Below are 13,903 nucleotides of genomic sequence, written 5' to 3' on the forward strand. Positions count from 1 at the left end.
ACTCAGGGTCCTTCCAGAACAGGTTGATTTATACAGGTTGTGACTAATGAAGTTAATTGCTTGGACCAACTCTTATTTAGGGGTTTCATACGAAAAGGGGGTGAATACCTATGCACACTCCAGATTTCTGTTTTTTCACTGTAATTATTGTTTGTGTTGCAATAAAACAACAATGTGCACCTTTAAAGTGGTAGACATGTTGTGTAAATCAAATGGTGCTATCCCTCCAAAAATCCATTTTAATTCCAGCTTGTAATGCGACAAAACAGGACAAACACCAAGGGGGATGAATACTTTTGCAAGACACTAGCTGACAGTGACATGGTGCAGACTTTTGTGTGCATGTAAAGTCATATTATTCCTGAGTAGTCAGTGTAACATCAAAAATATGATAGAAAGATACTAAAAAAAACATAAAACCTTCAATCTGTTGGGCATTCTACGGTATAATTTTCTGTAAAGCTGCTTTGCGACAATGTCTGTTGTTAAAACGCTATACAAATAAACTTGATGACTGTTGTGATCATGTTTTTAAAAAAAAATTATTTCCTCAGTATCCAGACTAGCAATCTGAAGATCAGAATATACCATATGACCAAATATAACCAAACACGTCTACTATGTCATTTATATCGGAAAATGGACATTTTTAGCTTTTAAGAAATCAACAAAAGAAAAACTGCAGTCGTTATGAATCATTCTGCCCTTTCTCTAAATATCAAACACAGTTTCACTAGTTAGAGCTAATGTAGAGATGATCATACAGCATATAATGAGATTCATATCTAAAGCCTCATATCAAAGTCGATCAAAATCAATTACATTAAACTGCATCACTTGCGGTCCAGTTTGCTGGCCATTAGTTTTTTAATATCAATGGGTCCGGCCGCAGCAGCCGCTTTGGCTTTTTCCTCTTGTTCCTGCTGCCACAGGATGACTGGGTCGATGCTGGGCTTACGTTTTCTAGCGTTTTGCTCCAGCTGAGCATCACTGCAAAGGAGAGAGAATAACGACTAGTTTGAATCACAAAAACCCAGTCACAAAAATACTAGTTTAGATGAACAATAATGATTTGTTCAGTGTATACAGAAGAGTTAGTGAACATAACATCACTCAAGTGAATCAAACCCAGTGTACATGACAACAATATTATCCATTTTCAATATTACAGTGACTGATCATCACATGGATAATTAGTACTTACTTATTTAAAGGATGTGCCAAAGTCGCTTCCAAGAAAATCTAAGCATACAGTGGTGTTTGAAAGTTTGTGAACCCTTTAGAATTTTCTAAAAGTATGTGAGCCTTTGCTTTCAGTATCTGGTGTGACCCCCTTTTGCAGCAATAACTGCAACTAAACGTTTGCGGTAACTGTTGATCAGTCCTGCACACCGGCTTGGAGGAATTTTAGCCCATTCCTCCGTACAGAACAGCTTCAACTCTGGGATGTTGGTGGGTTTCCTTGCATGAACTGCTCGCTTCAGGTTCTTCCACAACATTTGGATTGGATTAAGGTCAGGACTTTGACTTGGCCATTCCAAAACATTACATTTATTCTTCTTTAACCATTCTTTGGTAGAAGGACTTGTGTACTTCAGGTCGTTGTCTTGCTGCATGACCCACCTTCTCTTGAGATTCAGTTCATGGACAGATGTCCTGACATTTTCCTTTAGAATTCGCTGGTATAATTCAGAATTCGTTGTTCCATCAATGATGCCAAGCCGTCCTGGCCTAGATGCAGCAAAACAGGCCCAAACCATGATACTACCACCACCATGTTTCACAGATGGGATAAGGTTCTTATGCTGGAATGCAGCGGTTTTCCTTTCTCCAAACATAACACTTCTCATTTAAAGCAAAAAGTTCTATTTTGGTCAAATCCATCCACAAAACATTTTTCCAATAGCCTTCTGACTTGTCCACGTGATCTTTAGCACATTGCAAATGAGCAGCAATGTTCTTTTTGGAGAGCAGTGGCGTTCTCCTTGCAACCCTGCCATGCACTCCATTGTTGTTCAGTGTTCTCCTGATGGTGGACTCATGAACATTAACATTAGCCAATGTGAGAGAGGCCTTCAGTTGTTTAGAAGTTACCCTGGGGTCCTTTGTGACCTCGCTGACTATTACATGCCTTGCTCTTGGAGTGATCTTTGTTGGTCGACCACTCCTGGGGAGGGTAACAATGGTCTTGAATTTCCTCCATTTGTACACAATCTGTCTGACTGTGGATTGGTGGAGTCCAAACTCTTTAGAGATGGTTTTGTAACCTTTTCCAGCCTGATGAGCACCAACAACGCTTTTTCTGAAGTCCTCAGAAATCTCCTTTGTTTGTGCCATGATACACTTCCACAAACACGTGTTGTGAAGATCAGACTTTGATAGATCCCTGTTCTTTAAATAAAACAGGGTGCCCACTCACACCTGATTGTCATCCCATTGATTGAAAACACCTTCAAATTAACTGCTAATCCTCGAGGTTCACATACTTTTGCCACTCACAGATATGTAATATTGGATCATTTTCCTCAATAAATAAATAACCAAGTATAATATTTTTGTCTCATTTGTTTAACTGGGTTCTCTTTATCTACTTTTAAGACTTGTGTGAAAATCTGATGATGTTTTCGGTCATATTTATGCAGAAATATACGGTAGAACATTCTAAAGGGTTCACAAACTTTCAAGCAGCACTGTATATCCGTAGTGATTTTGTTGTTGTTTGCCAAAAAACATTAAGAAAACAGCGAGGCAAAAGTATGTCGTCATGGCTACTCAATAATAAGCAGCTTTTTTTTTTTTTTTGCCTGCCCACCCAAAGGTTTCATAATCTCACCAACTTCGTTTCTATTGGCTCACAAGACAAGGCAAAGTTCATTGAAAGAAATTTGGCATGAGGCTAACAGAAACAAATCCTTTTCCCTTCAGTCAATTGACTTTTCTGTTGAATAAATTATTTTCATTCATTTTTGTCCTAACCACAGCTTTATTTGTCACAACAGAAAAGTGTAGCCTTCAAGGTCTCTCGTAAATGCTATGACTAATCTGTGCATGTTGACACCTCTGATTTATAGCTCCTTGAGCTGAATGACTTCATTTCCCTCAGTACAAATGCAATCTGATAAATCATAACACTTACGTGAAGTTATGTGGCATGGGTGAGATCGCCTTTTTCTGAATGTCCTTGTAAACTGGTGACTTCAGATAGCGATAAAATGTGTCCTGCAGGATTACAGAACAATCATTAAGCAATAATCATTAACCCCCCATTTAGAAGGTCAGCAAAAATGGACGGTTTGTGGGCAACACTCATGACGTCTCCTTTTCAAAAAGTTTTCTTAATACTCACACCTGTAAACACTACAAATTAGGGAGGTTTATTCGGTGGACCTCAAAATATGTTCCAAACCTTTTTCATCAGCATGAAGATATGAGTTTGAGCTGCATCCAGGACATAGCGGTGTGGATGTTCTAAACCCTTCACTGTCAGTCCCATCGTCCGACCATCAATGTTAATCCAACGTGGAGCTCCTGGAGCTAAAAACATCCTGCATACAAACAAATTTCAGAGTTTCATTACATCTTGTTTGTTTTCCAGCAACATCCCTCATGGCTTTTCTTTGGGGTTTGGTTTTGCTTTGCTTGACAGGAACACCAAATGGAAATGGACTTGCAGTCATGGCCACTTATGTCTGCCAATACTAAATACGTACAGTGTCTTGCAAAAGTATTCATCCCCCTTGGTGTTTGTCCTGTTTTGTTGCATTACAAGCTGGAATTAAAATGGATTTTTGGAGGGTTAGGACCATTTGATTTACACAACATTCTTTAAATGTGCCAGTTGTTGTTTTATTGTGACACAAACAATAATTCAGATGAAAAAAATCTGAGAAATCTGGAGTGTGCATAGGTATTCACCCCCTTTTGTATGAAACCCCTAAATAAGAGCTGGTCCAACCAATTCACTTCATAACTCTCATAATTACTTGATTAACAGCCACCTGTGTGCAATCAAAGTGTCACATGATCTGTCACATGATGTCTGTATAAATCAATTTGTTCTGGAAGGACCCTGACTCTGCAACACTACTAAGCAAGCAACATGAGAACCAAGAAGCCTCCAAACAGGTCAGAGACAAAGTTGTGGAGAAGTATAGATCAGGGTTGGGTTATAAAAAATATCCCACGGAGCACCATTAAATCCATTATAGCAAAATGGAAAGAATATGGCACCACTACAAACCTGACAAGAGAAGGCTGCCCACCAAAACTCACAAACCGGGCAAGGAGGGTATTCATCAGAGATGCAACAAAGACACCAAAGACAACACTGAAGGAGCTGCAAAGATCCACAGTGGAGATGGGAGTATAGGACAGAACGGGGCTTTGTGGAAGAGTGGCCAGAAAAAAGTAATTGCTTAAAGAGAAAATAAGAAAACATGTTTGGGGTTTGCCCAACAGCATGTGGCAGACTCCCCAAATACATGGAAGAAGATTCTCTGGTCAAATGAGACTAAAATTTAACTTTTTGGGAAACACTATGGGTGGCACAAACCCGACACCCTGAGAAGACCACTCCTACAGTGAAGCATGGTGGTGGCAGCATCATGCTGCAGGGATATTTTTCATCTGCAGGGACATGCAAGCTGGTCAGGACTGAAGGAAAGATGGATGGCACTAAATACAGGGCAATTCTGGAGGAAAACCTGTTTGAGTCAGCCAGAGGTTTGAGACTGGGACGAAGGTTCACGTTCCCGCAGGGCAATGACCCTAAACATAGTGCTAAAGTTACACTGAAATGGTTTAAAGGGAAACATTTAAATGTCTTGGAATGGTCTAGTCAAAGCCCAGACCTCAATCCAATTGAGAATCTGTGGCATAACTTGATTGCTGGATACCAACACAACCCATCTAACTCGAAGGAGTTGGAGCAGTTTTGCCTTGAGGAATGGGCAAAAATCCCAGTGGCTAGCTAAGCTAATAGAGACATACCCCAAGAGACCTGCAGCTATAATTGCAGCAAAAGGTGGCTCGACAAAGTATTGTGAGTGTGTTTGTGGGTGTGGGGGGGTGGTTTTGGAATATCTATGCACATTCCAGATTTCTGTTTTTTTCATCGTAATTATTGTTTGTGTCACAATAAAACAACAATTTTCACCTTTAAATACTTTTGCAAGACACTGTCATGTTAAAGGCAGCACGGTGGTGTAGTGGTTAGCGTTGTCGCCTCACAGCAAGAAAGTCCAGGTTCGAGCCCCGTGGCTGGCGAGGGCCTTTCTGTGCGGAGTTTGCATGTTCTCCCTGTGTCCCCGTGGGTGTGCTCCGGTTTCCCCCACAGTCCAAAGACATGCAGGTTAGGTTAACTGGTGACTCTAAATTGACCGTAGGTGTGAATGTGAAGATGTGTGAATGGTTGTCTGTGTCTATGTGTCAGCCCTGTGATGACCTGGCGACTTGTCCAGGGTGTACCCCGCCTTTCGCCCGTAGTCAGCTGGGATAGGCTCCTGCGACCCTGTAGAACAGGATAAAGCGGCTAGAGATGATGAGATGAGCTCAAAATAAAATATCATTATTCTAAAAGTAAACAGATTATTCTTCATCCCTCAGAAAAGGCCAAGAGAGGAAATTCCACACATTTTTTAAATAAAAGTCTCACTTAAAAATGGTCTCAGCTTTCTCAGACATGGATGCTGCCGCTCCCCACTTCATCTCCTCAGCAGCCTCCCAAAAAGCCAAATTCTCCCCTGCAAATAATCATAAATCTCTCATAATCATTCATCTAAAAGCATAGTTCCATAGTCCAGAAATATCCTTAAGTCGAAACACACACCGCTGAATTCCTTCTTCAGGAAGAGTTTGAAGTCGACGCGGCCACGTGGATCGTTGAGTAATTCATAAAAGCTGAAGGACCAGCGCTCAACTCTCATCTTTGTAGGGATTTCAACACTGTGACAAAATCACATGCAAAAACATCATTACAAATAACGGTCCTTGTTTATCAGTTATCAACAGTTACCATGGGTACATCATCGAGAACTACATAGGCTACAAATCCATAACTCTGCCTTTTTAATGAGAATATATCTACAGCATGATATGGACCATGTTTTCAGTCATGTCATTTTGAAAGTGAAGGAGAATTCTCTCTGGATGGGACTTTTTTAACAAGTTGTTCAAAATGTTTTTTTTTTTTTTAAGATGACAAAAGTAGTTGAACAGGAATATGAATTTTGTCTATGCTCACATTCTTGGTTAAATAAAATAATTTTTTCTATGGAGTCTTTAATAAATGAACATTTTTGCCAACGTTTTAAAACGAAATAATCCGAAATTATATGTTCCAGTTTTGAGATGTTAAAAAAATCAGAATCCTAATTACAAATCACATTAGTTATAACATCTATTTAGGCGTCCAGTACAGTAAAAGTGAAGAGACAGTAGTGTCAAAACTAAAAGGGTGGTATATAGTGGTTCGCACTGTCACCTCACAGCAAGAAGGTCCTGGGTTCGAGCCCAGCGGCCAGCGAGGGCCTTTCTGTGTGGAGTTTGCATGTTCTCCCCGTGTCTGCATGGGTTTCCTCCAGGTGTTCCAGTTTCCCCCCACAGTCCAAAGACATGCGGTTAGGTTAACATGGGGCAGCCTAAGGCTGAAGTGCCCTTGAGCAAGCCACCTAACCCCCAACTGCTCCTCTCTCTCCTCATCATTTAACACATTAGCTCCTCTTGTTTCCAGGCCAGCAAGATCTCGTCCTGGATGTCCAAAACACTTTGCTCCAACAGAAACAGCCTACAAGCAGCAGAGAGGGAGTTACCCAAGTTACCCCTCTGCTTGCTGCCATTCACTGGCTACCTGATGTAGCTCGCATCAAATTTAAGACATTGGTGCGAGCTTACCAGGCAGTCAAGGGGTCCAGCATATCTCCAGAGACTGCACGACCCTACGCACCAGCCAGATCCCTATGCTCTGCTACTACTGGTCATCTGACCATTCCTCCTCTCTGCTCCTGCCCAGCCCACTCAAGACAGCTGTCTGCCCTGGCTCCCTGTTGGTGGAATGACCATCTTGTTACCTTGCCCGGGACGGAGTCCACCAGGGGGTGAGGTATTGTTTTCAGTGGGGTTTCTTTGTTTTTCTGTTAGCAACATTACGGGAAAACGGCTGGACCAACTTTCAGAATAGATCGGGATTGGTCTCAAATCGAACCTCCAACATTTTGAGGTTCATCTGGTCAAGGTCAAGGCCAACAAAAAGGTAAAAATTGTTTTTTTCGTGATATCTTCCTTCATATTCATCATATTTACTTCAAACCAATTCCAAAATGTTCATCTTTCAATTCTGCTTCCATTGATATGCTACAACCCCGATTCCAAAAAAGTTGGGACAAAGTACAAATTGTAAATAAAAACAGAATGCAATGATGTGGAAATTTCAAAATTCCATATTTTATTCAGAATAGAACATAGATGACATATCAAATGTTTAAACTGAGAAAATGTATCATTCAAAGAGAAAAATTAGGTGATTTTAAATTTCATGACAACAACACATCTCAAAAAAGTTGGGACAAGGCCATGTTTACCACTGTGAGACATCCCCTTTTCTCTTTACAACAGTCTGTAAACGTCTGGGGACTGAGGAGACAAGTTGCTCAAGTTTAGGGATAGGAATGTTAACCCATTCTTGTCTAATGTAGGATTGTAGTTGCTCAACTATCTTAGGTCTTTTTTGTCGTATCTTCCGTTTTATGATGCGCCAAATGTTTTCTATGGGTGAAAGATCTGGACTGCAGGCTGGCCAGTTCAGTACCCGGACCCTTCTTCTATGCAGCCATGATGCTGAAATTGATGCAGTATGTGGCTTGGCATTGTCATGTTGGAAAATGCAAGGTCTTCCCTGAAAGAGACGCCGTCTTTATGGGAGCATATGTTGCTCTAGAACCTGGATATACCTTTCAGCATTGATGGTATCTTTCCAGATGTGTAAGCTGCCCATGCCACATGCACTAATGCAACCCCATACCATCAGAGATGCAGGCTTCTGAACTGAGCGCTGATAACTTGGGTCGTCCTTCTCCTTTTTAGTCTGAATGACACGGCGTCCCTGATTTCCATAAAGAACTTCAAATTTTGATTCATCTGACCACAGAACAGTTTTCCACTTTGCCACAGTCCATTTTAAATGAGCCTTGGCCCAGAGAAGACGTCTGCACTTCTGGATCATGTTTAGATACGGCTTCTTCTTTGAACTATAGAGTTTCAGCTGGCAACGGCGGATGGCACGGTGAATTGTGTTCACAGATAATGTTCTCTGGAAATATTCCTGAGCCCATTTTGAGATTTCCAATACAGAAGCATGCCTGTATGTGATGCAGTGCCTTCTAAGGGCCCGAAGATCACGGGCACCCAGTATGGTTTTCCGGCCTTGACCCTTATGCACAGAGATTCTTCCAGATTCTCTGAATCTTTTGATGATATTATGCACTATAGATGATTATATGTTCAAACTTTTTGCAATTTTACACTGTCAAACTCCTTTCTGATATTGCTCCACTATTTGTCGGCGCAGAATTAGGGGGATTGGTGATCCTCTTCCCATCTTTACTTCTGAGAGCCGCTGCCACTCCAAGATGCTCTTTTTATACCCAGTCATGTTAATGACCTATTGCCAATTGACTTAATGAGTTGCAATTTGGTCCTCCAACTGTTCCTTTTTGGTACCTTTAACTTTTCCAGCTTCTTATTGCTCCTGTCCCAACTTTTTTGAGATGTGTTACTGTCATGAAATTTCAAATGAGCCAATATTTGGCATGAAATTTCAAAATGTCTCACTTTCAACATTTGATATGTTCTCTATGTTCTATTGTGAATACAATATCAGTTTTTGAGATTTCTAAATTATTGCATTCCAGTTTTATTTACAATTTGTACTTTGTCCCAACTTTTTTGGAATCAGGGTTGTACATGATGGGGTATCGCTCATAGTTTTCTTTCAAACTTTCATTTGTTTGTTTGTTTGTGTGTGTCTAGCTGTTAACAATCTAGCTTCTAGACGGTTGCACCGATTGACTTCAAATTCTCAGGCTAGGTGGGCAATGGTCTGTAGCTTACCTGATTAAATTTTGGGGGTAATCGGGTCAAGGTGAAGGTTAAGGTCACCAGAAAGGTCAACCTTTTGGTCAAAATAACATTTTCCATTATCACTTAAAAACGGTTGCCGATAGACAGATGCTTACTATTATGAGCATATATATGAGGAACTCCTATATGGTCTTTCAGTTGGCACCATGATCGTTGACCTTGAATGACTTTGAAATGTCAAACTCAACGTCATGGATTTTCATAGGACTATAACCTGACAGCTGATGATTGAGAAATATTACCATTATCAACGTATAGGTATAAAATGAGTGCTGCCGGGCGAGGTTTGTTTTGCCTGGCAATATTTGTCTTTGTTTTGTATTCAAATGAATATAGGTTGAAAATAATTTGCAAACCATTGCATTCTGTTTTTATTTACATTTTATACAGCATCCCAACTTTTTTGGAATCAGGGTTGTATTATTATTATTATTATTATTATTATTATTATTATTATTATTCATAGTAGTAGTAATATGAATCAAAAACTCACTTTCTCATGTTCAAATCCCAGTATGCGGCATCGTCGGTCTGCCAGGGGTTGCTGGGAAGACAAGGTTTGAGAAACGGATCGTGGTCCTGATATGTTGTTATGCGTTTCATAAGGCTGAATGAGTGAGAAGACAAAAGTACACAAACATAAATTTTTATCAAACAAAACCCAACAGACAGATATTTCACAAAGTCCACAAGTTAAAAACACTAAAACACTTCACTTAAACAATATTTCTCTGTTAGGACTGCACCAGTCTTCAGGAATATCACTCTTCGCTTATGTATAAAGTCAATTACTGAGTTCTTATAAACTGAATGCACTAGGGATTATCACATATAACAACCAAAAAGGAACATACTACCGACTATTACCAACAACAACTCACAAACGTGGGCACCTGACGTTCACACCCACATATGGACCTTCCCCAAACTGTTCTCACAAAAGTGGAAGCATGCAATCATCTATGTATGCTGTAGCATTAAGATTTCCCTTCACTAGACCCATAGACACTATGTGCCAGCATGGAAATGTCCCCATGCACAAATCGAGGCCCATAGAGACATGGTTTGCCAAGTATGGTACTCATGTAGCCTGCAGAACACCCTGACCTCAACCCCATTAAGCCGATTTGGGATGAATTGAAATGACTGATCTCATGGGAACAACACTTTGTTCATGAGAGAGATCAGAGGAGAATGCCTCGACTGGTTCAATCTGCCAGGAAGCCTACAGTAACTCAAATAAGCACTCTATACAACTGGGGTGAGCAGAAAAGCTTTGCAGAATGCACAACACATCGAACCTTGACGCAAATATAGTGGTATAAATTCATGACTTGACTTGGACTTGAGCACTGATGACTCAGACTCGGACTCATACATTAACTGCATTGGGACTCGTAAATTGGAGACGAGGACTCTGACTTTTTCTTAATTTTTTTGTAACATGCTATAATAATTTGGCATAAGATATTTCTATCTACATTAATTTTTATACTAATTTTGTGCAAGAGAATGCACTTTCACCTGTTCATACGTCATGTTCAGGAACAAACTAACGTTAATGGCGCTAAAATGCCTGGAGAGACGCCCCTAGGATTGTCCGCTTTGGTTATACAGACTTCTCGTGCAGTGGGGAAAAATACACTGCTATGTGCTCCATATGTAGAAGAACTATCAAGGAGACGACGGGGACAACCTCGAACTTCAATTGTTATTTGACAAGACTCCATCCAGAGAAGGAAGTGACACGCTGTGTTCATTGCTCTGTTTGATAGCAGGGCTTGTTTACTGACCGATGAACTAGCTAGTGTTAACCCTGTCATGTTATTTGCCCTGTTGATAGTGGGCGGGGCTTGCTGAGCGATGAACAAGCTTTTTATCTGTAGCCTATTCACTAAAACGGGGCAGTCGGGCAGGAACGTTGGTCCAACACAGTAGCAGAGACGGTTTCACATAAAGGCAGCAACAGCTACCGTCAAACGGTGCGGTTGGAGTCTTGTTCTCAGACTCGACTCGGATCAATAGTGGACTCGACTCGAAACTTTCTTTCGAAACACTGGGGACTCGAGACTGGACTCGGACTCGAGGTTTAGTGACTCAACTACAACACTGGTCTCTATTATACTTACGCTCCCAGGGACACTGAGGATTTGACCCTTGGTCTCATGATTACCTGCTGCGTGTAGATGATCTACAAGACAAAAGTGCTTAGAACAGCCGAAAACAAGCTCAACCTGATCAAAACACGAAGCACACTTCAACAGATTCCACTTACGATTCTTCTATAGTAGTCAAAGGTTTTTTTCTAGAAAAGAAAGACAGATTTCAGTTTTAGTATTTTAACAACGTGCCACTAGTCTTTGGAACAAACACAACAAACATACACTTTACTAACCCACATAATATCAACCTAACACAATTACAGTCACCATTTAACACAAGAGAGTTACAGCTAATATGTATATCTAATTTAAAGGATACTCAAAGCCACAATAGATAATAGTATCAAGTATTAAGGAATGTTCTCTCTCTCTCTCTCTCTCTCTCTCTCTCTCTCTCTCAAAAAAAATCATGAACACATTCAAGCATATTTTAACAAACAGTACAATTTATAAAAGCCATATTTTTGGAAAAAGGTGGAGGTTTGAGATTCTTTATATAGATGTTAGATGAAAAGTACTAACATCACGTCTCTTCAAATTAACTTTGTAAATTACAGGAATTATGGCTTCAAGCTGTGAGACTGGTTTATGAAGAACGTAGTGCACACTGTATAGTGTATTAGGAATGCACTGGAAGTGTATGGGATATGTGTTTAGGGTATTGGGGGTGTATGGGGTAAACGGGGAAGAGTTTATTTGTCGTGTTTGGTGACCATCTAAACGATTGTATAGGAATGTACGTATATTATATGGGAAATGTCTGGGGAGGATATTTGTGGTATAGTCGGAGGTGTGTATGTGTCGTGTATAAGGAATGTAAGGAATGTATGTGTTGTGTATGGCAGTCTATAGGGTGTATATGTATGGTGTATGGAGGGTTAGGATTTTACACACACACACAGTCCCCTCTGAAAGTATTGGAACAGCAAGGCTAATTCATTTGTTTCTGCTATACAATGAAGACATTTGGGTTTGAGATCAAATGTATTAAATAGCTTAGAACACACAACGGTGGTGTCGTGGTTAGGACTGTCGCCTCACAGCAAGAAGGTTCTGGGTTTGAGCCCAGCAGCCAACGAGGGCCTTTCTGTGTGGAGTTTGCATGCTCTCCCCGTGTCTCCGTGGGTTTCCTCCGGGTGCTCCGGTTTCCCCCACAGTCCAAAGACATGCAGGTTAGGCTAATTGGTGGCTCTAAATTGACCGTAGGTGTGAATGTGAGTGTGAATGGTTGTTTGTCTCTATGTGTCCAGGGTGTACCCCGCCTCTCACCCATAGTCAGCTGAGATAGGCTCCAGCTTGCCCATGACCCTGCACAGGATAAGCGGTTATGGATAATGGATGGATGGAGAACATGCGACTGATAGGTGTTTACTGTTTCCCAGGTGTGCCCTGATTTGAGCCCTGAGTTTTGCCTGTGAAGACTGCATTTGTTGTTACAAAGAATAAACCAACATGAAGCCCAGAGAGCTGATGATGACAGAAACACTGAGAGCTGTGAAGAAAAACCCAAAAACAACAGTCAGTAACCTTTCCATCAACCTCCAGAGGGCAGGGGTAAAGGTATCACAATCCAGCCTTTGAAGAAGACTTTGAGAGCAGAAATAGAGAAGCCCTACAACAAAATGTGAACCACTCATCAGCAGTAAGAAACAGAAGGCCAGGTTGAAATTTGTAAACAAATACAGACATGAGCCATAATAGTTCTGGAACCAAGATTAACCTCTACCAAAGTGATGGAAAGGCCAAAATGTGGAGAAAGAAAGGATCTGCTCATGATCCAAAATGTACAAAGTCATGGGTGAGGCATGGTGGAGGTATTGTCATGGATTGGCAATATATGTATGGCTGCTTCTGGAATGGGCTCACTAATCTTTATTGATGATCAAACTCATGATGGTAGCAGCAGAATGAATTCAGAAGTCTACAGAAGTATTCTGACTGACAATTTACAGGCAAATGCATGTAATCTAATTGGGAGGAGCTTCATCATGTAGCAATACCGTACAATGATCCAAAACAAACGCAACAAAGGACTTCATCAGCAGAAAAAAGGTGGAAGATTTTAGATTGGCCGAGTCAATAATCAGAGCTTAATCCAATTGAGCATGTATTTTACCTCTAGATCAGGAGACTGAAGGGAGAAACCCCCCAAAACAAACAACAACTGAAAGAAGCCTGGAAAAGCATCACAAAAGAATACAACGGTTTGATGGTGTCACTTGGTGACCTGATGCAGTTATTCCAAAAATGAGAGATCTCATCTCATCATCTCTAGCCGCTTTATCCTGTTCTACAGGGTCGCAGGCAAGTTGGAGCCTATCCCAGCTGACTATGGGCGAAAGGCGGGGTACACCCTGGACAAGTCTCCAGGTCATCACAGGGCTGACACATAAACACAGACAACCATTCACACTCACATTCACACCTACAGTGGTGCTTGAAAGTTTGTGAACCCTTTAGAATTTTCTCTATTTCTGCATAAATATGACCTAAAACATCATTAGATTTTCACACAAATCCTAAAAGTAGATAAAGAGAACCCAGTTAAACAAATGAGACAAAAATATTATACTTGGTCATTTATTTATTGAGGAAAATGATCCAAT

The 13,903-nt window shown here is 40.7% G+C and overlaps 1 protein-coding gene across 2 annotated transcripts in view; it reads right to left on the reverse strand.

Annotated features, from left to right (window-relative positions):
* Positions 1-270: 270 nt before the first annotated feature.
* The window catches only part of rgs9a (regulator of G protein signaling 9a), a 38,763-nt gene continuing 25,130 nt past the window's right edge, over positions 271-13,903 (reverse strand). For both annotated transcript variants that reach the window (XM_060901319.1, XM_060901320.1), the window contains 8 exons: positions 11,411-11,440; positions 11,265-11,326; positions 9,629-9,742; positions 5,828-5,943; positions 5,654-5,741; positions 3,407-3,545; positions 3,137-3,219; positions 271-990 (listed from right to left, as the gene is read on the reverse strand). In XM_060901319.1, the coding sequence (XP_060757302.1) occupies positions 834-990; positions 3,137-3,219; positions 3,407-3,545; positions 5,654-5,741; positions 5,828-5,943; positions 9,629-9,742; positions 11,265-11,326; positions 11,411-11,440 (789 nt within the window). In that variant the 3' untranslated portion in view covers positions 271-833. The remainder of the gene's footprint in view (positions 991-3,136; positions 3,220-3,406; positions 3,546-5,653; positions 5,742-5,827; positions 5,944-9,628; positions 9,743-11,264; positions 11,327-11,410; positions 11,441-13,903) is intronic.

This window comes from Neoarius graeffei, chromosome 20 (genome assembly GCF_027579695.1).
Source record: "Neoarius graeffei isolate fNeoGra1 chromosome 20, fNeoGra1.pri, whole genome shotgun sequence".
In the NCBI taxonomy this organism is placed as follows: domain Eukaryota; kingdom Metazoa; phylum Chordata; class Actinopteri; order Siluriformes; family Ariidae; genus Neoarius; species Neoarius graeffei.